Source organism: Podarcis raffonei, chromosome 6 (assembly GCF_027172205.1).
Source record: "Podarcis raffonei isolate rPodRaf1 chromosome 6, rPodRaf1.pri, whole genome shotgun sequence".
Taxonomy (NCBI): domain Eukaryota; kingdom Metazoa; phylum Chordata; class Lepidosauria; order Squamata; family Lacertidae; genus Podarcis; species Podarcis raffonei.
In genome coordinates, this window is record NC_070607.1 from 95,484,368 (window position 1) to 95,511,723 (window position 27,356).

At 48.8% G+C, this 27,356-nt stretch overlaps 1 protein-coding gene across 1 annotated transcript; it reads right to left on the reverse strand.

Annotated features, from left to right (window-relative positions):
• Window positions 1–906: 906 nt before the first annotated feature.
• On the reverse strand, window positions 907–27,356 carry SCRT2 (scratch family transcriptional repressor 2). Its single transcript, XM_053394612.1, has 2 exons — window positions 27,077–27,356; window positions 907–4,546 (listed from the first exon to the last, which is right to left on the reverse strand). The coding sequence occupies exons 1-2, from the start codon at window positions 27,216–27,218 to the stop codon at window positions 3,843–3,845; spliced, it is 846 nt and encodes a 281-aa protein (XP_053250587.1). The 5' UTR covers window positions 27,219–27,356; the 3' UTR covers window positions 907–3,842.

Below are 27,356 nucleotides of genomic sequence, written 5' to 3' on the forward strand. Positions count from 1 at the left end.
GTTGCCGAGTTGTGTCCGTTGTCCTGCGAGATGGCTCGTTGGGTCAGAGGTAGAAAATTGGAGGTGTCACAAAAAGCAGGTGAGTCTCTTGTCACATTCATTGTTGGGGTCCTTTCCCTTCCCCAGAGGCTTATATGTCCACATCTGGAAGACACCAATGTTGTTTTATGTACTGTCGTCCGCAGCGCTGGAAAGTTTGAAGCACATGCAAAATGGCAGAGGCTTGGAGAGGCAACGTTCACCTGGAGAGTTTGCATAGAAACGGCTGTTGCTTCCCATCATCTGGAATTGCAGCCCATGGAGGAGCCGACATTTCTCATCGGTGAGGAAGACGTGATGGAACAGCTTTGCCTTTGAACAGGTCTTGCACAGCCCAAAACACAGTCTGTTCCGAAGGGGGCAATGACACTGAAAAATTATCTTCTGAAACATTCCACTTCCCGCATGGCTTTTACTCGTTCGGCTGAGTGTAGAGTTCTGTACCCCCCTACATTTTTTCAATTTTAAAAAATCCATCACTTTATCAGCAAAATATAAATGTCATTTAATGAGGAGTTGCCCCCTCCTGGTTTAGGCTGGAGATGATGGCTCTTGTTTTAGGCTGGAGATGATGGCTAGGAAGAGAATGGATGGTTGTTTGAGAAAGACTTTGGTTCCCAGAGCATGCCTGCGTTTATTTTGTCCTGCTTTTTGTTCGAGAAAACTGGTGCCAGATATTGGCTACGAGCCAGAACTGCCAATCAGGAAGTCTCCGTCTGAAATATTGCCTCTGTGGTGAGCTGCCTAGGTGAGTTTTGGCTGCCTCCAGACTGTCGCTATTTTGCAGGAAGAGTTCGAGCGCATACCGGAAATTTCGGTTTGCGCAATTAAAGTGGATTAAAGCGCTCTTGCCACCTTAGCGCGAACAGTTTGCACTTAGGGAAGTAATAGCAAAATGCTGTGGAAAGTGGTATGAGCTAACACATGGAGATGTAAATATTCCCACAAGCAGATCAGGATGAATGCAGGATGAATGCTCATTGTCATATAGCCTCTCCACAAACAATTCAGATTGCTCTGTAGAGACTGGGTACAATCTACCTTGCCTCGTAAGCTTTGTGCAAGCAAGTCAGGACACGTGTTCAATAAACAGGTCATCTGAGGAACCCTGTATTCACTCTCGGTCTCCCTCCATCCCATCCCAGGGGCAGCATTGACTAACCTTAGGCAAAGACCCACAGTGCAACGAAATAGGGTATGTTTTGCATGTGAATATTCAAAGTCCAGTTCCCATCATTCAACAACCGTCTCTAACACAGGTCAAAGTAAATCGGTGATTTCTCCTTGCAAATGGATCCTAGCTCTTTGAAAACAGCCGCTGCCGCTACAGAGCTCTAATATGCCTTCAGCTTCTGTGACAATGGTGTACCTGCAAACAGCTTCTGCCATCGACGTCCTGCTTGCTAGGATTCATGCAAAGAAACCCCCAATGTTTCACCCACCCATTCTTCTTAAACAATAAATAGCATAAATAGGATAAATTAGAACTTTAAAATAGAGAGCTCCTAAATTTATGGCAGCAGCTGCCATTCTTGCTAACTCACACGTTTGAAAGGACAAACTCCTCAATCAAAGGGAAATGGATGCACTATATTTCTGCTACGAGAGTGGCATGAAGCTGCCCCCTCCCCCGTTACATCCCATACCTCTGATGGGCTTGCAAAGGCAAGAAGGTGGGAGCTGAGCAGAGGCCTCCTGATTGGCTGAAAGGCAAATGGTGCGCCACAATCCATTGACACTTCTCAAAGGAAGAATATGGGCATCTAATACGGGTGCCTCTGTAGCAGCAAGAGATTCCACACCTGTCATTAGCAAATGTGGAATGGCAACAAAAACAGCTACAGTGTGGCTACAGTGGTGTAGCTAGCCGCTCTGGTGCCCGGGGCAGTGCATGCACCCTGCAGCCAGGGGCGGAGCAAGCCACCCATGGGGATGGGGCGAGCCAAGGCAGGGCGTACTGTGTGGGGCCTCTCCACAGCCTCTCCCTCAGCTGTAGGGCAGCTGAGGCGGTGGGCAGACGCAAGCCCCACGCTGCTCAAAAAAGCAGCGCAGAGCTTGCAGGCAGTCCACCTTCTGCCTCCCCCCCAGGAGTGACGCATGGCTCAGGTACGCTGCAGGCCCCGCGGTGTGGCGCCCAGTTCCCCTGCCTCACCTAGCTACGCCTCTGAATTAGGCAGGTTCATGGAGGAGAGGGCTGTCAAAGGCTACTAGTCATAAAGGCTGTGCTCTGCCTGCAAAGTTGGAGAGAGCAATGCTTCTGGTTTCTGGAAATCACTCGAGGGCAGAGTGTTTCTGCAGTGACGTAGCAAGGGGTGTGCAGTGGGTGGGGGAGTTACTTTTTCAGAAACACATATTTTTGCCATTTTGTCACCCCCCTCAGTGATGACACCCAGGGCGAACTGTACCCACCGCACCGCCTTCCTACGCCACTGCCTGGCTATGCCACCGAGTGAAAACGATGTTTGGATTTAGCTATGCAGTCAATCTGTTTCTCGCCCTTGTCCCTTCCGGCCTTCAATGAAGAATGCTTCTCTTGGGATGACAGGAGGATGGAGAGGTTATGGTTGGGGTTTTTGAGTTGGGTTCTTCCAGAGAACATGGCGTTGTTACTCGGAAGCTCTTGAGGGCATCCCACAATGTGGAGATGGGTGAATGAGGGCCATCTTTGGTGAAGTCCCCTCTCAAAGGCATCACTTTTAGCAACCACTAGGTGGAGATGTCAAGTAACCTGGAATGAGAAGACCTATAACCTCTGCAAACAAATCGGGATGGATGCTCAACAAACAGGCTGTCTGGCGGAGATCCTAATTCTGACAACCATATGGAAAGAAAGAAATGACTGGTTCTCTCCCCCCACCCACGCATTGTGCCTTCCTGGGTCCTTCAGACATAAAAAAAAGTTCCTGTTTCCTATGCCAAACACAACAAATCAATCTCTTCCTCGCTTCCAAAGCATGATTTGAGAAGTCGCTCCGTCCAAGCGTCCCACACCCAGCCTTGTCAGCTTCATGGGTACCCTTCCTCACAATGCCCCTGAGTTGGGTTTCACAGCTTCTGCACTCGTTCTGTCCCCAAAAGATCTCAAAGGGCAACACTGATAGCTTTTCTTCCTCCTCATCAAGGGGAGAAGAAGGAGCAGCACACTAAATAAATAACGTAATAAATAATATAAATACACCCGGCATTTCCCAAGTTATCTGAAAGAAAGAGAGAGAGAGAGAGAGAGAGAGAGAGAGAGAGAGAGAGATATGGAAAGAGAGACGACTGTCTCTTTCCCTCTCTCTATCCTGGTAATCCTGAAGAAAAGTCAAAAGCTTCTCTCGCTCGTGCGAGACCAAGCAAGGAGTCTCCCAGAAGACGGCCTTCTGCTGGCATTGACTGGAGTTATTGCTTCGGTTGACGATTTGGAGAAGGAAGGAGAAAAAGGCAGGTCAGGAGGACCAGGGGTGGAGAACGTTCTGCGGACCACAGCTCCCACCGCTGATGAACATGTGGTTGATGGGAGCGGTGGTCCAACAATATCTGGAGAACATCCCATGGACCACCGCTGGGTTTGAAGGTTGCTGGGCCTCAGGACCAATGCTTGCCATCTTCCCAAGGTCTCCATCACCTTCTGAGAAGGACAGGTTGCGGTTGCCAGGTTCTTAAGTGCTTCCTCCCGGTAACAGAACGACTTGCAATTTGTTGCGGCGGTCCCTTTCGCCTCCCAGGGCGACGCTTGTCCTTTCTTGTCCAAACCCCAGATCCCTGAAGACGGTTGCCGTGGTCCTGCCCCTGGACCTTCTCTCCTTCCCCTGGCCGGCTCAGTTCTCCTCCTCGCAGGCGTGCTCAGCCCCCTTGAAGCAGGCTGACTCGTAGTGCTTGTTGAGGTACGACTTGAGGGCGAAGGTCTTCTCACATTGCTTGCACTTGTAGTGTTTGAAGGCCGAGTGTGTCTGCATGTGAGCCCGCAGGTTGGAGCGGTCGGCGAAGGCCTTTCCGCAGTGGGAGCAGCCAAAGGGCTTCTCGCCCGTGTGGGAACGCATGTGTCCCTGCAGGAGCCACGGCCGGCTGAAAGCCTTGCCGCACACATCGCACTTGTGTTTGAGGTTGTGCGTCAGGATGTGCATGGCCAGGGCGGGCATGGAGACGTAGGCCTTGGAACAGGTGGGGCACTTCCTCGCCATCTTGCTGTCCAGGCTGCGGTGCGTCTGTTTGTGCCGGCTGAGGTTGGAAGACGTGGCGTAGGTCTTGCCGCACTCGCTGCACGAGTGGCGGTGCGCGCCCCGCCGCTGGCCCTCTCCCCGGCGCCGCGACCGCCCGTCGGTGATGAAGAAGGCGTCCATCGAGTAGCTCTCGGTGACGGCGGCTTCGCCGTTGAAGTAGTGCGCCGACAAGCTGGATTGGGGGCTCTCGGGGTCGCTGTAGTCTTCGTGCGACGGCGTGTAGATTGGGTCTGAGGACGCCAAGTGGAGCTTCTTCTTTTCATTCTTGTAGCCGGACGACGCGAGGCAGGTCTGGAGATAGCCTACGGAGGACAGAAAGGGTTCAGTTAATCAGGGAATCCTAGAGTTCAAAGGGACCCCCAAATGCTGTCTAGGCCAACCCCCTGCAGTGCAGGAATCTCAACTAAATCATCCATGACAGAGGGCCATCCAATTTATTTGTACCCTGCCCATCTGGCTGGGTTTCCCCAGCCACGCTGGGCGGCTTCCAACAAAGATTAAAAATACATTAAAATGTCACACATTAAAAACTTCTCTGAACAGGGCTGCCTTCAGATGTCTTCTAAATTCGTTCCGGAGGTCCGTACTTAACCTGAAACTGTTCTTTACCAGAAGCACCACTTTAGCTAATGGGGCCTCCTGCTGCTGCCGCGCTGCGGGAGCATGATTTCTGTTCTCAGCCTGAAGCAAAGTTCTTAACCTGAAGCACTATTTCTGGCTTAGTGGAGTCTGTAACCTGAAGTGTATGTAACCTGAAGCGTATGTAACCCGAGGTACCACTGTAAAGGGACCCCTGACTGTTCGGTCCAGTCATGACCAACTCTGGAGTTGCAGCGCTAATCTCGCTCTATTGGCCGAGGGAGCCGGCGTACAGCTTCCGGGTCATGTGGCCAGCATGACTAAGCCGCTTCTGGCGAACCAGAGCAGGGCACGGAAACGGCATTTACCTTCCCACCGGAGCGGTACCTATTTATCTACTTGCACTGGTGTGCTTTCGAACTGCTAGGTTGGCAGGAGCAGGGACCGAGCAACGGGAGCTCAGCCCGTCACGGGGATTCGAACCGCCAACCTTCTGATCAGCAAGCCCTAGGCTCTGTGGTTTAACCCACAGCGCCACCCGCGTCCCGGATTCAGAGGTGCTGCACCCCAAATATGAATACAACAAAACAAAACAAAAAAGAAAACAAATAATTGCAAAGGAATTAAGGAACAAAATCTGAGAAATGTGGTCTCACTGAACAAAGTGCCACATAATTCATTCACGAATCTTTTGATGTCTGCACAGAGCTCCCATCTATTTTGATCAGGGCTAATAATAATAATAATAATAATAATAATAATAAATGTTGCCCATCTGGCTGTGTCTGAGAGTCCTATCGCCTTCCATCTGACGATCCTTATTAACCTAGATTGTCTTAGCACTGAACCTGAGAACCTTTGCATGCAAAACATGTGTTTTTGCCGCTAAGTTATGCTTTGGTGTTGCAACTAGGAAACGGGGCATAGGAGAGAGGACAGACATTTGCATAGCCGTGTTTGCAGAATGTCAACTCCTCAAGAAAGAGAGGCCGGTGTGTTCCCTTCCCACACCGGAGGAAGGGAAAACCAAGTCTTCCTCTTGACTCCCTTTTCCAGGAAAGCCTTTGATGGCAGCCAGTGCTGTCAGCGAACGAGGGATGCAACTCAGAAGCAGCTCAGCAAACAAAGGAGCATCGGGCACACGGTTCCACAGCGAGAGGCTACCACAAACGCACTTGTGTTTCCCCCCTTCCCTGGGGAAATAAGAGGAGCTCAAGTGGAAAGAGACGACCTCTTTCTCAGGCCCTTCCTTCTGTCTTGTCCAATTTCCTCTTGATTGACGGAGGGAAAGGCAGAGGCGAGCCGGGTCATCTCATTACCTCCCCTCATCTGCCTCACACGAAAATAAAAAAGGAATTAAATTTTGTCAGCTGCCAAATAGCCTAGAAGTTAGTAAAACGGGAAGTGGGTCACAGTCACGCTGAGCGGAAAGGCGCTTTGTGCATTTTGTTCACAGGGTGAAATTCTCTACCCAGGATCAAACTCTAGGAAAACTGGGTGCGTGCACAGCACTGATTGGCGCTGGCCTGTGACGTCACCCAGTGGGCTACTTTGACAGGTGGATGGGGCTGGACACCTGTCAGTCACCTGGCATCCCCACGACACCAGGTGATGCAGCTTCAAAAAAAAAGTAATGGGATTAAGTACCATCTATACATCATTTTCATAATATTTTCTTTTAACAGAGTATATGCAGTAAACTTAACCCCTTTCTTCCACAGCCTTTCCCAATCTTCCAACTTTATATTGTGTCCAACATCTCTTGGCCAATCAATCATCACAGATCTAACTTGTTAGTCCTTTGTATGCCACTCTAACAATAAATTATACGGTACATTTTGGAGAGATTTTTAACATTAGTGTCTAACAATTCCGTTTCCAATTTGGATTTTTCTGTTGCAAAACCATTTTTCTTTTTTTTTCTTTTATAAATTTTTATTCATATTTGCACATATATCCAGGAAAAACATAAACAAAAAATCCACCACATACCTTATACAAATTATATCCACTTCACAAATCATAAATAAAATACATAACTGAGTTAGTCTCAACTGAGCCTTGGACTTCCCTCCACTCCTTTGGTAAGTATCGAATAAATTATATAGTCAACTATGCAAAACCATTTTTCTTATCAAGTTTATACAGTTCGTTAATCTGATAATATTGTAACCACCCATGCAATTTATCCGAGATCCAGCGCCGGGGCCTTCTGGCGGTTCCCTCATTGTGAGAAGTGAGGCTACAGGGAACCAGGCAGAGGGCCTTCTCGGTGGTGGCGCCCGCCCTGTGGAAAGCCCTCCCATCAGATGTCAAAGAGATAAACAACTACCTGACATTCAGAAGACATCTTAAGACTTCAGGGAAGTTTTTAATATGTAACGCTGTACTGTTTTTAACACTTGATTGGGAGCCGCCCAGAGTGGCTGGGGAAACCCAGCCAGATGGGTGGGGTATAAATAATAAATTATTATTATTAATAATATTATTATTATCTGATTCCTTCCTGAGCTCTGATTCCTTCCTTCCTTCCTTTGGAAGGGGGGCCCCTTGAATTCAATTCAGGGATGCAAAGGAGGAGTCCAGCGAATGTTCTGAGTACTCTCCTAATTGTTCGTCCTTTTAACTATGGCTTGAAGTTCCCAGCTTCACCTTGAATATTCCCATAGATGACACCAGGGCCAGGAGAAGAGGAAGTAAGTTTATCCTGCAAGGCCAATGTCCGAGGATGGGGGGTCCCCAGCCCCGTTGTAAATGATAAGAGGGTAGTTATCCCTGGAGTGTGGAGGGCAGCGACCCACAGGGAAGCCCTGTGACTTTGTTTCCCCCCCAAAAAAAGTGATTAGGGAGAAACACACTGGAATGCCAGGCTGTGCAAACAGGAGCTTGATATTTTAGAAAACCACAACCCTGGAGTAACAGCTTTCGCCGGAGTAACAACTATCTGTGTTCACAATCTGAGAGACTGTATGTATGCATGTGTGTGCATGCGGGGTTCCTCATAGTCTGTTCTTCTGAACTTCTGCACCAGTAGGTGGCCCCCTCGAGCAGGAGAAAGCTGTCAAGAAAGAGAAGGGCATGCTTGCAGAAATAAGGTTGTGCCATTTCTCTGAGATGGGCTAAGTGCATCTCATTTCTAATGCCCTTGCGTATAAATGCACACATGCACAAATATTTCTGCACCGTGAAGTGCTCAGCTTGCTTCTGACCCTGGAAATAGCACATATCCATTGTTACCAGTAGCCTTGTCCTTCATGAGTTTGCTTAATCACCTTTCAGTCATCTAAGGTGGCCGCCATCACTAGCTCTCAGTGGTCTAAACCACTGAGCCTCTTGGGCTTGCCAATCAGAAGGTCGGCGGTTCGAATCCCTGTGACGGAGTGAGCTCCCGTTGCTATTTCCCAGATTCCATCCCAGCTCTTAGCAGGCAACACAAATATTTAATGCAGGGATGGAGGGAGGGTGATCTGCAGTTGACAGCAATTGATCTGGATTGGAACTGGACCCAGAGTCATAACTATCAGCTGTTGCAGAAGCTTCTTTTGGAAAACAGGCTCCCACCAGTTAACTTAGAATCATAAAGGCAAAGGGACCCCTGACCATTAGGTCCAGTCGTGACCGACTCTGGGGTTGCGGTACTCATCTCGCTTTATTGGCCGAGGGAGCCGGCATACAGCTTCCGGGTCATGTAGCCAGCATGACTAAGCTGCTTCTGGCGAACCAGAGCAGCACACAGAAACGCCGTTTACCTTCCCGCCAGAGCGGTACCTATTTATCTACTTGCACTTTGACGTGCTTTCGAACTGCTAGGTTGGCAGGAGCTGGGACCAAGCAACGGGAGCTCATCCCGTTACGGGGATTCGAACCGCCGACCTTCTGATCAGCAAGCCCTAGGCTCTGTGGTTTAACCCACAGCGCCACCTGCGTCCAAACTTAGAATCATAGAATTGTAAAATTTGAAGGGACTATCTAGTCCAGAACTTTCCAAATTTTTCATGTTGGTGACACACCTTTTAGATACGGTTCATTTCGTGACACAGTTATTCAGTTTTACTAACAAACCGGAAGTTAAACTAACAAATTTCCAGCCCCAGGAGGAGCGCACGGAGTGTTTGTGCAACACACCTACACACGGCAGCTGACACAGTAACGTGTCGTGACACACAGTTTGGAAAGCTCTGATCTAGTGCAACCCTGTGCAATGCAGGAATCTTTTACCCAAGTGGAACTTGAATCCACAACCCTGAGATTAATAGCCTCATGCTGTACCAATGGAACTATCTCAACGCTATAGGACTTCTTTCCATAATGTGCTAAAGCACAACCAGTGTGCTCCATGGCTAGGTGGGGATTTGAACCCTGGTTTCGCAGGTTCTAGTTCAACCATCTTATTTCTTTTTTTGCATTCATCAGAATTTGTGTGCTGCTTAATAGTCAATGAAACCTCTTAAGCAGATTACAAAGGAAAGTTAGTTTAGTGGAACCACATGAAGAAATACCGCATTTTTTGCTCTATAAGACTCACTTTTTCCCTCCTAAAAAGTAAGGGGAAATGTGTGTGCGTCTTATGGAGCAAATGCAGGCTGCGTAGCTATCCCAGAAGCCAGAACAGCAAGAGGGATTGCTGCTTTCACTGCGTAGCGATCCCTCTTGCTGTTCTGGCTTCTGAGATTCAGAATATTTTTTTTCTTGTTTTCCTCCTCCAAAAACTAGGTGCATCTTGTACGTTCTATAGAGCGAAAAATACTGTAATTTCTTTCTTCTAGCGTAAACCTGCGGTGATCAATTCGACCGGGCCATCCAAAGTTCTGGCGCTTGGGCTGACCGTGGTTAAAACGATGGTTCAAAGAAACACAGCAATGACAATTCCCTGCTAGCTAATTGGATTCTTCCTGCGCAGAGTGGAACTCACACCACAGAAAAGCAACAGGCTCCTTTTATGTATTCAGCTCTAAATGATGTTAGGAAATCAAATTACGCCTACTTGGGAGTCAGTTCCAGAAGCGACCATTTGTCCCAACATCTGTGCCTTATGGAAAAGAACCAGGAGAGATTCACCCATTTGGTATATTCCAGCTACAGATGGCGTTCATGTGGCAAGTGGGAGAGTCGAAATCCCTCCCCCACAAATAAAAGTAAATGAATTGAGGTTTTTAAAAAAGAAATAAATGGCTAAACTGGTATTTTTTTCTTCATTTGAGTTTCTGTTCTGATCTTCTTGAGATCTAGGACAGAAAACAAGAGAACAATTTCTTGCTTACCCCCAAGAACAACTCCCTAACTGGAAAGGTCTCTCCAAATGGATTTGAGGTCATCCGCCAAGATGTCTTCAGACGGGCCTCTCGACATATCAGGAGGCAGCTTCTGTGATGCCTCCACAAACACTGTTCTCCAAGATGGTCCAGGATAGAGAAAAGGAAGTCCTTCACGCAGCTAATTGCTAACCTGTGGAACTCCCTCCCACAGGAGCCAGTGATGGCTGCCAAGCTAGATGGGTTTAAAGGATGACTTGACAAATTTATGAAAGAGAGAGGGCTTTGGGCGGATGCTAGCCAGGATGGCTATTTTCTGCCTTCACAGTCAGAGTCAATTAGTTGTTGCTGGCATCCGTCTGTCTTGAGGGAAAATGCACCTTCGGGGTTGAAGTCAAACCTATGCGTTAGCTGCCCCAAAGTGACCTCTGTGGGGTGTAAGCCTGGGCTGTGTGCATGGAGGTCCTGTGCCGCCCAGATGACAACACCCCTCTCTAGGAGGGGGTGGGGCAGCATAGGCTCCAGGATCAAAAGAGTGACTCCCCACCCCAACTGACACTCCTCGACCCCCCATTTTTTTGTGTGGGATGTAATCCACTGGGAGCAGTCAAGTACAACATTCCTCGTTTTCCTAGAGTGGGCATGCAAGGAGATGTTTGGTCTAGCCAGTCGAAACTTCTTGTTCCTCCTGGGCTGGAGCATCCTTCTTTGCATGTGTCAAGATGGTGGGCGTGGCCTAAACTGTCCAGGTAACAAAAGGACAAGGCATGATGCCACCCTCTCTCTTTTTCACTTCCTTCTTCGCTTGAGCAGCTTCTAGCTAGGACTGCTCTGCTAGCTTCCAGCTAGCAGGAGCTGGGATCATTTCTCCCTATGGGGTAGATCCACACGTACATATTTATAACTAAGTCTGCCTTCCAGAAACAGGAAAACAGGAAGACACAATGAGAGATAAAGGAGGTGCTGTGCGATTGGTGCAAGTCAATGTTTTGCTGTTGTTTTTATAGTGTTTATATTATTAACTTGTAAGATATGGATTTTGTTTTTTGTTTTTTTAGTTGTCGCTTTTTCAGTTTTTTGAATGTTGGTTTGTGTGTGTTGTGTATTGTTATTTTTCGATATTTTCGTGTTGTTGTTGTTCTGTGGAAAATACTAATAATTTTTTTTGTTTTGTTTTTTAAAAGGTCCTAATAGTTAAAGCTATGGTTTTCCCAGTAGTGATGTATGGAAGTGAGAGCTGGACCATAAAGAAGGCTGACTGCCAAAGTATGGATGCTTTTGAATTCTGGTGCTGGAGGAGACTCTTGAGAGTCCCATGGACTGCAAGAAGATCAAACCTCTCCATTCTGAAGGAAATCAGCCCTGAGTGCTCACTGGAAGGACAGATCCTGAAGCTGAGGCTCCAATACTTTGGCCATCTCATGAGAAGAGAAGACTCCCTGGAAAAGACCCTGATGCTGGGAAAGATGGAGGGCACAAGGAGAAGGGGATGACAGAGGACGAGATGGTGGGACAGTGTTCTCGAAGCTACCAGCATGAGTTTGACCAAACTGCGGGAGGCAGTGGAAGACAGGAGTGCCTGGCGTGCTCTGGTCCATGGGGTCACGAAGAGTCGGACACTAAACAACTAAACAACTAAACAACTAAACAACTAAACAACTAAACAACTAAACAACTAAACAACTAAACAACTAAACAACAACAAACTCTGGAAACTTGCTAACACAAGTTAGGAAGGATATTAATAAACAATATATCCGCTCCTGCCACCCGGAACATTCTCAAAAATTGTTGTCCCTCCTCCTTGCAGACCATCTCCACCACCATTATACCAACTGGACGTGCCACACATGCCCTCTAGCATCCTAAGAAAACGCCTTAATCCTGATTTGATTAGATTTGATTCTTTGGTAGATTTACAGAAAGAAAAAAACACACACCCCAATAAATAAATTTTAGAAAGGGGCAAGATTACCAACCGATGCACAAAGCATAACAAAACCCCAAGACTCCTTGCACTCCTCTCTGCTCCCTGTTTCTGCCCGCCCAGGGTGGTCCTGCCCCCGGCCGCCCCTCAGAACTGGCACATCACATGGGGCTGTGTCTTGGTGGCAGAAGTCTCCTCTTTGCCTGTTTTCCAGCTGTGAGGTCCCCAAGGGAGGAGGCCGGCAGCGGTGGCCATGGAGAGGCCATGGAAAAGCAATGGGATTATTATCCCTTTCAGCCGTGCAAGCTTGGCAGCGGTGCTGGTCAAGGAAATAGGGACATTCCAGGATCAAATTAGCAGACGGGACTGCTTTCGTAATTCCGGGACTGTACCTGGGAAATCAGGGCACTGGGAGGGGATGGAGCAGGGCTGCGGGGTGTGTGGGTGTGTGTGGTCTGCTGAGAAGGTGTAGCTTGGGGAGAACCTGGGTGGGGGCAGACGGAGAAACCCAGAGGGCTGAGTTTGGCCCCTGGGTTCTGAGGTTCTCCAGACGGATAGGAGGGCAAGGGAGGAGTTGGGTTCAAAACACCCCACAAACATTTTTAGTACAGGCTGAGCAGGAAAGGGCCGTTAACCAGTTTGGTGCTGGCCATTTGTCACCCAAACTGACACACACACACACACACACACACACACACAGCTTTTTCTCCTCCACAGGGAAAAGGATCCAGAACCCCTTAGTTCAGGGGTCAGCAAACTTTTTCAGCAGGGGGCCAGTCCACTGTCCCTCAGACTTTTTGGGGGGCCGGACTATATTTTGAAGGAAAAAATGAACAAATTCCTATGCCCCACAAATAACCCAGAGATGCACTTGTAAGTGTATAAATCAGGGGTCAGTAACCTTTTTCAGCCATGGGCCGGTCCACCGTCCCTCAGACTATGTGGTGGGCTGGACTATATTTTTTTTGGTGGGGGGGAAATGAACAAATTCCTATGCCCCACAAATAACCCAGAGATGTATTTTAAATAAAAGGACACATTCTACTCATGTAAAAACACCAGGCAGGCCCCACAAATAACCCAGAGATGCATTTTAAAAGAAAGGACACATTCTACTCATGTAAAAACATGCTGATTCCCAAACTGTCCACAGGCTGGATTTAGAAGGCGATTGGGCCGGATCCAGCCCCCGGGCCTTAGTTTGCCTACCTACCCATGCCTTAGCTTTTCCTCTGCAGGGAGCCAAGCAGTTGGAGCTGGAAGGTGGGCAATTCTGGGAGGGAAAGTGCCTTTTTCATTCCAAAATGAAGCTTTTTAAAAACTGTCCAAAAACTTGGACGTTGGGGGGGGGCACTCCACAGAACTCTACATAAGGAGTAATTTTGCCCTCTGTTGTTCTTCCAAAATCTCTTAATTGTCGGTGATGAGTATTATTGTTCCATATTACAAATTTCTTTTAGGGGACGGGTAGCTGAAGGTTGAAATGTGCCTTCACGAAGCCAACACAGGAGTGAAATTTCCACCAGGGAGAACGCAGGCGGATGCCGTCAACATCAAGGTGTGTCTGTGTATCTGTAAATTGGGGCTTTGCCACTCTCAACCGCTTTTGAATTATTGTTATTCACGCTTTATACTGTATTTTATGCTGTTTTTTGTTGCATCAATTAAGTGTTTTAAATTTGTTGTTAGCCGCCCTGAGCCTGCTTTTCTGAACTGGGAAGGGTGGGGTATAAATAAAAAATTATTATTATTATCCCATCACTCATTCCTTTGCAGAGGAAGGAGGGCACTAGCAACCTCCCAAACAGAGGGTGAGTTTTCTAAGGGTAGGAAAACACATTCCCTCAGCACTGCATTTTGAACACTCAGCGCCAGAGATCACTGCAGGATGACAGGCGCCTTTCCTGCCTCCCCCAATCTCTGTTCTTGAATACAGATTTTTATTTAGAAAGGGAAAGAGAAATCCCTGAACGCATAAGAGCTATCCCTGCTTTCTCTCGCTGTTGAAGATCACTGGGAGATGCTTCCTTCTGCCTGCGATGGGTCTTTAAAAATAGAACCCACCTTTGATTTTTATTATTTTGGCAGATGTGCAATTCAGAAGGTTTAAGAGACCCCCTCCCCAACCCTGGCAATCTCTACAATTCCCCCCCTCCTGGTTCGCCTCCCCCTCCCTCCTTGTTTACCAAGTGCAGTCACACACTCTTGGCGGAAAAATGCACTCCTCAGCAATTTTTCACACTTTCGCTGGAACGCACAGCAAGGTTATTGCCAAGAGGAGCAAACTATTTCAGGCAAGGAGCTGCTTCCAGCAAGAGGGATGGAAAGGAAGCAATGTCTGTGTGGGGAGTCTTTTAGGATGCGCTCCGTGTTCCTTCCTGACCTTCTCTCCTCAAATTGTCAAGCAGCGGGTTCCGTTTATCCTCTCCAGCATATCAGAATTATGATTTTCGTGGGGTTTTTCGGCAGGGGAGGGGGACGCACTCCAAGACTCTTCCAACCCCCTCAGAACAGGAGCAACCATCCTTTTCCAGAGTAATTGACGGGCTCTACTTTGCTCCATATGAGGTGATAACGAGTCTTTCAAGTTTCCCCGTTCTTTGTGACACTTTAGCACAGAGTAGTCTTTGCCAGCTTGGTGGGCCAGCCAGCATGGTGCTTGTGTTTCACAAACATATGGAGAGCACTAAGAGGGAGTCAGAGAATAATAATTTTTTGGGGGGGGATTGGAACAGGAGTGCACTCATTGGATATGCTCCCCATTAGTGAGAAAGGCACCCTGTGCGAATTCAGCTCTATTCATATAGGTCCACTTCCTCACTGTTGCCAAATGTGTTTCTGGTGTTGGTGGGGGCATGGCTATTAAAAAGAACTCCACTTCCCCCCATATATTTGGAAGGTACCCCGAGGGTCATCTAGCTCAATCCTCTTTTGCCCAACGTGGGACTTGAACCCACGAACATTGGATGAAGAGTCCTGTGTCCTCACACGTTTACTGATTCCTTGGGGTTCCCCCCATGCCATACTTTTTATATGATCTCAGCCAATCAGGAATCACATAGTGAATATGACAATATTGTGACACCCGTTGACAGACAAATGAGGGTGTGTTGCCTTGTTTGTATGTTTTTATAAGGATTTATCTTCTGCATTGTGATTATTTCTAATTAACACTTTTTAAAATTATATTCTGTGTGGTATCTTGTGAGCCGCTTTGAGCACAACTGTGGAAAAGTGGCATACAAGTAAACATGATGATGATGAAGAATGAGGAGCAGTGGGGAAGAGGAGGCATGTGTCTTTGGAGAATGGCACTTCTGGTTTTAATGAGGATGAAAGAGGAGAGCGCAAAATATGGTCTGAAGCTCAACATCAAAAAAACAAAGATCATGGCCACTGGTCCCATCACCTCCTGGCAAACAGAAGGGGAAGAAATGGAGGCAGTGGGAGATTTTACTTTCTTGGGCTCCATGATCACTGTAGATGGTGACAGTAGTCACAAAATTAGAAGATGCCTGCTTCTTGGGAGAAAAGCAATGACAAACCTGGACAGCATCTTAAAAAGCAGAGACATCACCTTGCCAACAAATGTTCGTATAGTTAAAGCTATGGTTTTCCCAGTAGTGATGTATGGAAGTGAGAACTGGACCACAAAGAAGGCTGATGCTTTGAATTCTGGTGCTGGAGGAGACTCTGGAGAGTCCCATGGACTGCAAGAAGATCAAACCTCTCCATTCTGAAGGAAATCAGCCCTGAGTGCTCACTGGAAGGACAGATCCTGAAGCTGAGACGCTAATACTTTGGCCACCTCATGAGAAGAGAAGACTCCCTGGAAAAGACCCTGATGTTGGGAAAGATGGAGGGCACAAGGAGAAGGGGACGACAGAGGACAAGATGGTTGGACAGTGTTCTCGAAGCTACCAGCATGAGTTTGACCGAACTGCGGGAGGCAGTGGAAGACAGGAGTGCCTGGCGTGCTCTGGTCCAGGGGGTCACAAAGAGTAGGACATGACTAAACGACTAAACAACAGCAACTTCTGGTTTTGCCAGGTTGCCCGATGGCAGCATCATTGCACGAGGGCACAAAACTGTAGGGAGCGCCAGGACTTGTACCCTCCACCCGCACAATAGGCAAACATTATTTATTTTTCTGCACCCTCTTCAACCCCTCTCAACATTGCTGAGAGTGGGTGGGGCTTTTGGAGTGGGTGGCTCAGTCACGATTTATGGAAATCCGTCCCCTATCACGGCTCAGATATCAGCTGCCCCTCTGCCCTTGTTCCTGGCGTGCAGAATCCAACCATATCCACCTTGCCTCCCTCTGCACCGCCGGGGTGCTACAAACTTCCCTTTATTGGTGTCCTCGCAGAAGCATCAGCTTCTCAAGGGCACCTGTTCCCTTCAACAAAGAACATGCCAAGCACCGGGTTTTTCTGCCTCGCTCAGCTTTTCTGATTATGGAAAGGGGGGTGGGGAGGGAAACAGGCCTCAAAGCCCCAGGCAGGTATTTGTGAATTAAGGAGGAGAGGGGGAGGGAGATCTATAGCAGCAGCCCATTCACTCTCTTGCCTCTCCTGCTATTCCCTGAGTCCCTGCTCAAGAACACTTGACACTGATTGCTCCTTAATGCACTAAAAGCACCTTCTCTCTCTTTCGGATTCCTGGATTCTCTCCCTCTCCCCTCCCACCTTTTCAGCGCATGCTTATGCACTGCGAAGAGAGAAACAAAAACGAGGTCTCCTTCATCTGGGCTGGCATCCTGTTTCTAAGAGGGGCTATTAATCCACCGATCAATTAGCGAACTGTTAAAAGGTAAAGGTACCCCTGCCCAAACGGGCCAGTCTTGACAGACTCTGGGGTTGTGCGCCCATCTCACTTAAGAGGCCGGGGGTCAGCGCTGTCCGGAGACACTTCCGGGTCACGTGGCCAGCGTGACAAAGCTGCATCTGGTGAGCCAGCGCAGCACACGGAAACGCCGTTTACCTTCCCGCTAGAAAGCGGTCCCTATTTATCTACTTGCACCTGGGGGTGCTTTCGAACTGCTAGGTTGGCAGGCGCTGGGACCGAGCAAAGGGAGCACACCCCGCCGCGGGGATTCGAACCGCCGACCTTTCGATTGGCAAGCCCTAGGCGCTGAGGCTTTTACCCACAGCGCCACCCGCGTCCCCAGCGAACTGTTAGTTGCCCTATATCCAAAGTTTTCTGGGTAATGAACTGTTGAGCAATTTAAAAAACGGTTGCAAATCGCAAACCACAACCCAGGGGCTACAATGACACTTGGGAAATGGAAATAGGTAAAGGCAAAGGGACCCCTGACCATTAGGACCAGTTGTGGCCGACTCTTGGGTTGCGGTGCTCATCTCGCTTTATTGGCCGAGGGAGCCGGCGTACAGCTTCCGGGTCATGTGGCCAGCATGACTAAGCCGCTTCTGGCGAACCAGAACAGCGCACGGAAATGCCGTTTACCTTCCCGGCGGAGCGGTACCTATTTATTTACTTGCAGTTTGACGTGCTTTTGAACTGCAAGGTGGGCAGGAGCAGGGACCAAGCAACGGGAGCTCACCCCGTCACGGGGATTCGAACCGCCGACCTTCTGATCGGCAAATCCTAGGCTCTGTGGTTTAAACCCACAGCACCACCCGTGTCCCCAGGGAAATGGAGAAGCCATCACCAAAACAGAGACCAACCGTATTGCCAGCTGGAGTTAAATAATTTCATCATAAAAGCCGTGCAGCTTGGTTAGGGTTGAATTGCATTCCAACTGTTCAAAATATAGTGGGTTTAAGAAAAGATCAATATCATAAGCAATCAGGGATACCTGTGTTTATTTTACTGCATATATCCTGCCCTGTTCCTTGACCATAGCGCCTGACATTCAAAAGCACACTTTCTGAAGGAGGTTCCATTGAATTCAGTGGCGTAGCAGGGGAGGCAGGGGGCTGTGCCCCGGGCACAAAATTCCGAGGGGGCACAACCAGTTGCTCCCATGCAGGATGCTGCACAGGTCCCCATCCTGTCCTGGCGAAGGCAGCAGAGCAGCCCAGGCCTGGCCCTCCTCTCCACAGGCAGGGGGGGGGGGATTTGCCCACCAAGGGCTTTGTTGGCTGGCCAGGATCCCCACCCCTATGTGGGCAGGCAGGTGGCGCAGCACAGCCCCACTTGGCTCCGGTGGGGAAGGAGGCACCCCAACAGTGACGGCTTGTGCACCCTGGACTCAGGCAACCCATGGTATGCCACTGATTGAACTGTCATGGATAATCATCCATTGCCATGAATTCGAATTCTCCTTTTAAGAACCACCCCAAACTCCTCACCCCAAGTTGCTATTTGCCTGAGTAGAAAAGCAGCCACTGTCCTAAAAGTCTAGCAGGATCAGACCAAAGGCCCCTCTAGTTCAGTGCAGAGGCCAGCCAGATGTCTATGGGAAAGCAGAAAGTCTGAGGCCTAACTCAGATTTCTTTTCTCTACAAATGTAACTGTAACCACAAGATGAAGCCTGCCTTCAGAATACTACTTTGGACTGAATGTACAGTCATACCTTGGGTTACAGACGCTTCAGGTTGCATTTTTTGGTGCTACGGAGCTGCCGAAACCCAGAAGTACCAGTTACTTCTGGGTTTTGGCAGCCGCGCATGTGCAGAAGCACTAAATCACGCTTTGCGCATGCACAGAAGTGCTGAAATGCAACCCGCGCGTGCGCAGACGTGGCACTGTCAGTTGCGAACGCTGCGGGTTGCGAACGTGCCTTCCGCATGGATCACGTTTGTAACCCGAGCGTCCACTGTAAGTAAACTTTACTCTTACTTTTAATCAAGACTGTTGTGTTATTATTATAATTTTAAGAAGGAAATAAAAGGGGAAACTTATCTGGAACAATCCATACGGGACAAGCCAGACTGAATTGCTTAACTTAAAGGATTCTAATGAATCATCAACTTGCTTCCAGAAATCTGCAAGGGAATGTGCTCTGCTGCTTGCTCACTAGCGTGAGTGAGGAGGGATAATAATTAATCAATATATCCTCTCCTATTTTCCTCAACATTCCCACATAGAATTGTAGTGCTGGCAGGGACCCAAAGGGTCATCCAGCCCAACCCTTGCAATGCAGAACGCATAGCTAAAACAGTGTGGTTGCCCTTTTCTGGGCAAGATCCCCAGTATCTGGTGATGTGTCCACCATGATTAGGGACAGTATACCTGAAGGAGCATCTCCACCCCCATCGTTCTACCCGGACACTGAGATCCAGCGCCGAGGGCCTTCTGGCAGTTCCTTCACTGTGAGAAGCCAAGTTACAGGGAACCAGGCAGAGGGCCTTCCCGGTAGTGGCACCTGCCCTGTGGAACGCCCTCCCACCAGTTGTCAACAACTACCAGACTTTTAGAAGACATCTGAAGGCAGCCCTGTTTAGGGAAGCTTTTAATGTTTGATGCATTACTGTATTTTAATATTTTGTTGGAAGCCGCCCAGAGTGGCTGGGGAAGCCCAGCCAGATGGGCGGGGTATAAATAATAAATTATTATTATTATTATTATAACTCGCCTCCTGGGCCAAATGCTGCATTTGCGAGGGCTGGCACTTTTCTAGCTGAGGTGAGGCCAAGCTAGCCACCTCTACCGCTTCTGCAGTGCATTTTAACTCCTAAAGAAGGAGGTGAAGGATCTCAGGAGAACTGGTAGGAAAAGACTTTGCACACGCCCTCCTTTCAAGTTTCCAGGTTTCTGCAGCCTCCCTGGGCAGAACAGGCCTGCCAAGACTTTGAAGCGGAAAGCTTTTGACAGCTCATCTTCTCACTCAGCCCAGGACAGCTTAATCCTTCCCCTGATTCTTGCTTTCCTTCCTGAAATGTCTGGTTTTCTTTACAGGGAGGGAGGGAAGGAAGGGAGACCTTCTCAGAAGCAGCTCTGACTTGTGATCAAAGATGTTGCGTTTTCTCTGAATGTGCTGAGCTGTATGGAGCAGGCAGCCCACAATTCAGGAAAGGGGTGGGCAATCTGCGTCCCTGTGTTCCTCCTCAGCCTACTTTCAAAGGGTCTCTCCACGCAGCCAGTTCAGACCTCTGGCACAAGTGTTCAGAGCCTGCTGGGTGGGGAGAAAGGGGGGGGGAGAAAGAAGGGGAGGCAGAAAGAGACAGTGTAGACTAGTGGTTAGAGTCTTGGGCTAAGGCCCGAGTTCAAATCCTCACTCAGCCATGAAGCTCATTGGGTGACCTTGGGATGGTCATTCTCTCTTTCTCAGCCTAACCTACCTCACAGGGTTGTTGTATATGTACAATAGGGAGGAGGAGAGCTCCGTGGGGGAAAGGTGGGGTTATGTATGCAATTTAATACATGAAATAAAAATAAATAGGGGGGAGGGAGACACTGTAATATGGACTCTGACTGGCAGCAGCTGTCGAGGCTTTCTGGCAGGAGATAGTCCTAGCCATACCTGGAAATGCCAGGGATTCTTCTGGGAAATGATATATAATGAGATGAAAAAGATGCTGAAATATACATTTATTAAGAAACCAGAAGCATTTTTACTTGGCATTGTAGGAAATTATATTAACAGACAGGATTGTAAGTTGTTTTTATATGCAATGACGGCAGCAAGAATATTATTGGCACAAAAATGGAAGGAAGAAGAATTACCGGCAAAAGAAGAATGGCGGATGAAATTGATGGACTACGCAGAATTGGATAAATTAACTGGAAGGATTCGAAACCTGGAGGACCAGAGATTCTTAGAAGACTGGAGTAAATATATGAAATATTTGAAAAGCGATAGTAATGAACAGATTACGCTAGTAGGACTGCAAGAAGTTTTGTAAGGAGGACTATTGCAAGAAAGACTATGAGGAGAACTATTAGTTAATGATAATTAAGAGTAATAGAGAAATTAAGAAATGCAGAATAAGTGATAAAGAATGAAAACTCATCAGAGGTGTTGACAGAAGTCTAAAATATTGTATAAGATAAGAAGTTATGTTATATGATTGTTGGAAATGATATGTTAAAAAAACAACAACTAAAAATGTGTGTGTGTATATATATATACAGGAAATGCTGGGGATTGAACCGGTGACCTTCTGCATGCAGAGCAGAAGTTCTAGCACTGAGCTGTGGCCCTTCACTCCACAGCAGTGCAGAGAGGATGGACCTGCTCATGGAGGGCATATTGCCTCAGCCTTCACAACCCTGTGTCAAGGACTGGGCATGGCAGGAACGGTGGAGACCACCTCTCCAGCCTGACCCTTCCAGAGAAGAAAAGACAGTTCAGAATTACAACGGGGGTTTGAGGGGCTCACTCCGTTGTGGGGATTCGAACCACCGACCTAGACCACAGCTGGCCACATGATCTGGAAGCTGTCTGCGGACAAACACCGGCTCCCTCGGCCAATAAAGCGAGATGAGCGCCGCAACCCCAGAGTCGGTCACGACTGGACCTAATGGTCAGGGGTCCCTTTACCTAAAAATGGACCCTCCCCGATAAATTAATCAATAGAAACTTTTAGTTGATTAATCTACCGTTGAATGGATTGAGACGCATCCTGTTCCATTGTAGGGAATGGGGAGGCGCCTGCATACAGGACAGCTCTCTCTCTTTCCGTGTGCACATGGAAGTCCTCATACCCTCAAGGGACAACTGTAGGTGGGGGCAGGGAGGCTAAAGTGCAGATCTAACACAATGCAGCTACATGCATGGATGCTTGTAGCTGACAGCCTGGTAGGCCAATGGCAGCACGCTCTGCTGCTTTCTTCCTCTCCCTCTCCCCCTCTCTCTCTTTGCAGGGTTGTTCATGCTCTCCCCCCACACTCCGGAATCTTCCCCCCCTGGGGAAAAGCAATCCATATGGTCTTGCTGCTTTCCTCTTGCCATTGATCTGCCAGCCCCCGCTGCCTGAGACAAGAGAGAGAGCTCTTGCCAGTCAATTTGCCTTTGTTTTGCCTCGGTTCCACCAGGGGAGAATCGACTCTCCAGTTCCTTGTGATGGTTAACAACCCCCCCTCAGATGTCGTCCTGCAGGGTCCCCCGTGGAAAGGAAGGGGAAATGATGGAGCCTGCGCAAGACAGAGTCCCAGTGGAACACAGAAAGCTGTCTTAGCAGTGAATCAGATGCTTGGTCCACTGATCTCCATATTGCCGGCACAAACCGGCAGTAGCTTTCTAGGACATGGGCAGGCAAACTAAGGCTCAGGGGCTGGATGCAGCCCATTCGCCTTCTAAATCTGGCCCATGGATGATCCGGGAATCTGCGTATTTTTACATGAGTAAAATGTGTCCTTTTATTTAAAATGCATCTCTGGGTTATTTGTGGGGCCTAGGAATTCATTCATTATTATTTTTTTCAAAATATAATCCGGCCCCCCACAAGGTCTGAGGGACAGTGGACCGGCTCCCTGCTTAAAAAGTTTGTGCCCATCAAGAATCATGCCCTGCTTAGGGAAGTTTTTAATGTTTGATGTCATATTGTGTTTTAATTTGTTGGAAGCTGCCCAGAGTGGCTGGAGCAACCCAGTCAGATGGGCAGCATAAAAACAAAATAATAATAATAATAATAATAATAATAATAATAATAATAATTATTATTATTATTATTATTATTATTATTATGCCACTGCAGAGATCAATGACTCTTGCTGCAAAACCTTGGAAAACATTTCACGCAAGCCATGCAAAATGTTGCAGCACAGCAGTGAGAAATAAATTCAGATGCCCCCAGCTTGTATGTAAGCAGCATTTTGTGCATTCAGCACACCTGTGGGACTGTGGAGACGACAGCAGATCAGAGTTGCCTATCCACAGGGTAACAGCTGGGAAGTTGCCAAGGCTAAAAGGGAACATGGGGGAATGTGTGCATTGGCTGTATCCCAGGTCAAGGTCAGCTGCAGGTTTGTGGAGGGCCTGGGCAAACCCCCTCCTCTCTGGCTGGGCCCCAGTGAGCTTACCAGCCAGCAGCACTGGGGGCTAGTGAGCCAACATTTACATTTCCCACAATGCCCCAGAACTGCGCTCCGTTGGGGAATCAAAATGGCAGCTAGGCTCTGCCAGATGCTCAGAGCTCTGGGCTGGATAAAAAGGAGCTGCCAGGGTTTCTGGGACCCAGTCAGAAAGAAGCCTTTCTCAGGCAGGTACACAAGAGCCTTAAAAAACAAAACAAACCAACAACACCTGGAGATGTTGGGGCTTGACTGTGGGATGCAAAGTCAGCGCTCTGCTAATGAGCTACACCAGCTGCCTTCTCCAGGGTGTTCTGGACCACAGCTTCCACCTGACTGCATTGTAACTAAAGGACCCAGGTCACAACTTGATGGTGTGCATTCAGATTAGAATATCCAGCCCACAGCCAATGGTCAAAGATTAGGGGAGTTGTCATCCCATGTTGGCTATTCCTGGTGCCTTTCTCCAGAGAGGGCAGCCGGTTAGGGATCTCTGAGCTCCATCTCCTCTCGCAGAGGGGGTCTCAGGAGGTAGGATGATGGCGTCGGTGATAGACTACAACTCCCATCATCTTTGACCGTTGGCCATGCTGAGTGAGGATGGTGGGAGTTGTAGTCCACACCATCTGGAGAGGGTTAGGGACCACTGAGCTCCATCCCCTCTCGCAGAGGAGGTCTCAGGAGGCATCAGAGGCAGCCAACATGGGATGACAACTCCATCATCCTTGATCATGGACTGAATATTTTCATGCACACCATCATCAATGTATGACTTGGGTGGTAAACTTAGAAGGGCAAGAAATAGGGGAGGCGCTGTTCTTGGGGAGGATGGATAAGGAGAACAGCAACACAGTCCTTTAGTTGCAATGGAGGCAGCTGGAATCGTAGAATTGTAGTTGGAAGAGACCCTGAGGGTCATCTAGTCCAACCTCCTGCAATGCAGGAATCTTTTTCCCCAGCGTGGGCTCAAACCCATGGCCCTGAGATTAAGAGTCTCATGCTCTACCAACTGAGCTATCTGAGTGTAAGGTGAATCTGATTTCCCCATTTTAGCTTTGGCACAAGTAGGGTAGCAAAGAAATGGAAAAGTTGTCCTCCACTTTGAAACCCACAAGGACCTTGTGAGGCAGGTTAGAGCGAGGTTGGCTCAAAGTCATCTAGAGAACCTCATGTCTTGAGTGGGGATTTGACATTTCCCAGTAGTGATGTATGGAAGTGAGAGCTGGACCATAAAGAAGGCTGATCGCCGAAGAATTGATGCTTTTGAATTCTGGTGCTGGAGGAGACTCTGGAGAGTCCCATGGACTGCAAGAAGATCAAACCTCTCCATTCTGAAGGAAATCAGCCCTGAGTGCTCACTGGAAGGACAGATCCTGAAGCTGAGGCTCCAATACTTTGGCCACCTCATGAGAAGAGAAGACTCCCTGGAAAAGACCCTGATGTTGGGAAAGATGGAGGGCACAAGGAGAAGGGGACGACAGCGGACGAGATGCTTGGACAGTGTTCTTGAAGCTACCAGTATGAGTTTGACCAAACTGTGGGAGGCAGTGGAAGACAGGAGTGCCTGGCGTGCTCTGGTCCAGGGGGTCATGAAGAGTCGGACACGACTAAATGACTAAACAACAACAATAACACCCCAGGAATCTCATAGCTTGTCTGGGTCTCCCTGGTACTAGTCCAGCACTCCGGACACTACCTCTCACATGCTTGCAGAAATTATTTGGACACAGGAATGTTCTCTTCCCACCTCCTCCAAATTCCTTGTTCTTAAACAAGGAGGTCCGCTGCCCAACCCAAGAGTCACAAAAAATTGGATTACAATCTCCCTTTCTCTCTCCTTTTCTTCCATGACTGCATAGTATATCCTTGTAAATGCGAGGGCAGGTGTGAAATCTCATATGTCAGAGGCTGATTGAGCAGGATTCCCACTAACTGGGGGTGGGGGTGAAGGCTTGAATCCAACACCGCCGCCTCCCCCCGCCGCCACCATGTGGTTCTCCTCCTCCTTCCACTATCTCCTGGCTCCCGTCCCTAAATCCCTCAAATCTTCAAATCATTTTGCTTCCCATTCCCAATGCTTGCAAAAAAGTTTCAGATCCTCTCACAAGCCTACATCGTATGCAAGAAGCAGCTTTCTCAAAATAATGCGATAGAGGGTCGTTCCGCAGATTATTCTGATCACAGGAGTCAGATTTCCTTAGTACAGTAATTTGATTTAAACAACAACAACCCAACAATCACAGAATATATAGCCTCATCAATCCCGTGTAGGTCTACTTGGAAGAAAGACCCACTGATCTCAATGGGACTGACCTGCTCCCAGGTATCATTGTTCACAGAGGAAAGATGGGATCCCACTTTTGAATGAATGAATGAATGATAATTATCCATCAGAATTTAATTAAAATTTATGGAGGATCAGACTACCAGCAGCTCTTAGTCATGGCGGTTTAATCAAGCCTCCTTCTACAGGGACAGTATATCTCTTCACCCCAAATACTGGGGTGAAACAACAGGAGAGTTCCATTGTTTTCTTGCTACAAGCGTTTTAAGGGACTGACCGCTGTTAAAAGAGTGTGTGACCTTTTGATCTGGGTCAGCAACGCATCTCTTAAATCCTTAGAAAGACACCCACACCCTTGACCTATTGAAGCTTCGCACAGCAGTCCTGTCGGGGCGAACGGACTGGAGCGACGCCACTCACAGAACCAAAACTCCTTGCAAAGGCCGCCGCATCCGCTCAGGAAGGAATGTCATATTTCTGCAGACGCAGCAGTTTTACGCAGGGTGCACCTATGGGAATTCATCTGCAATAAACTAGCACGACAACACACAAAAACACGGAGCCACTCTTTGCAAACGCGCCCTTCGCTTTCACATACATTGGGCCAATGCCTGAGGTTCGAGAAACATGCGCAGAATGCCCTTTCCAACACACACACACAGCTAGCCACGCACAAGAACGCGAGAAAGACCAAACTTTTTCATGCCCCATTTTTTTGCAACGGCTCCGCTAAAGTCGTCCACCTGAGCTGTCCAACATGCGTTTCTGGTTGGGGGGGGGAGCGAGGAGAGACTGGGAGGTACTGCTGCTGCTGCTTTGGGTCATAAACTTGGGAGATGGAAGAAGGCAGCCGAGGATGAAAGCGGCTGGGAGGAGAAGGGGGAGGGGAGAACATCCTCCCTCTTTGTAGGACGAAATGGATGAAAGAAAGCAAGGAAGAATCCTGAGTCCGGGCCGTGAACAGAGGCTTTGCCTATCCTACCTTGAGCTCAAAACCCCTTTTTGCGGCCTTGGGGCGAGCAAACCCTATCCATCTCTCTCTCTGCCCCTGCGCCCCGTTTAAAAATGTATTTATACAAATCTCTTGGACTCACAAAACTCTAAGATCTCACATTGCATAACGGATAAAAAGCATCCCAATTTAAGTACAGTATCATCTCTGCCCTCCCCCGTTTTGTGTACCCTTTCAGTTGTAGAGGGGGTGAGTGAGGACCACTGCCTGGTCCAAACTTTGCCCAGCTAGACCTTGGGTGCCGGTGTGTCATAACGCATCCAGCGCTCTCTCACAAAGCTTATTTCTCCCTGCTCACTGGCGATGTACCCCAGGGGGGCAATCACACACACACACAGTCCTGTTCTAACGTTCATAACTATCCCTCTGGTACAATGATGCTGTGGGAGGATGGGTGGGAGCAGAAGAAGAGACCCCCCCCCCGTCCGCGCTCACCCTGCAGGCAGTTTTGTGTTTTGTGTTTTTTAAAAAACAAATATTGACACCAGTTTTTGGTGCCTGTTTCCGTTCCCTAGAGGAGCCACGGAGTGGGGGGGGTGTCGCTGTGTCCGGGGAACAGAGAGACCGAGGAAGGGGGAAGGAGAACTCCATTAACACCCACCGTGGTTATAATCGAGGTCCCTCTATGCAAAACGACCCAGACCTTGCCAAATAGGTTGCGCCCGCTCTTGGCTCACCCCGCACGCGCGTAACCAAGTGTCCCCCCCTTTACACGCTCCTCCTGTCCCCTCCTAAGTGTCCTCTCCCTCATCCCCACGCTTTCGCTCTCACGCGCACGGCGCCCCCTTCCTAGCATCGCACGCGCCCCCTGCCCAACCCGCCCTCCGTCCCTTCTCAGAGCGCCTCTCGCCTCCTTACCATCCTCCACCCCAGGGTCGCCGGCTCCCAGGGGTCCTGCCAACTCATTGTAGGAAGTTTCCAAGGGGTGGTAAGTGGGGGTCGCCGGGCTGGGCTGGAAAGCGTCCGCCTTGATCTTCTTGACCAGGAAAGAGCGAGGCATCGTGCAAAGGACCCGAGACGCCGCCGCCTCCGCCGCCTCTGGCTGCTGCTACTGCTGCTGCCGCCTCCGGAGCCGCGATCAGCACTTTGGACAGCGCCCGCTCTCCGCTCGGGAGCGAGAGGAGGGAGGGGCGGAGAT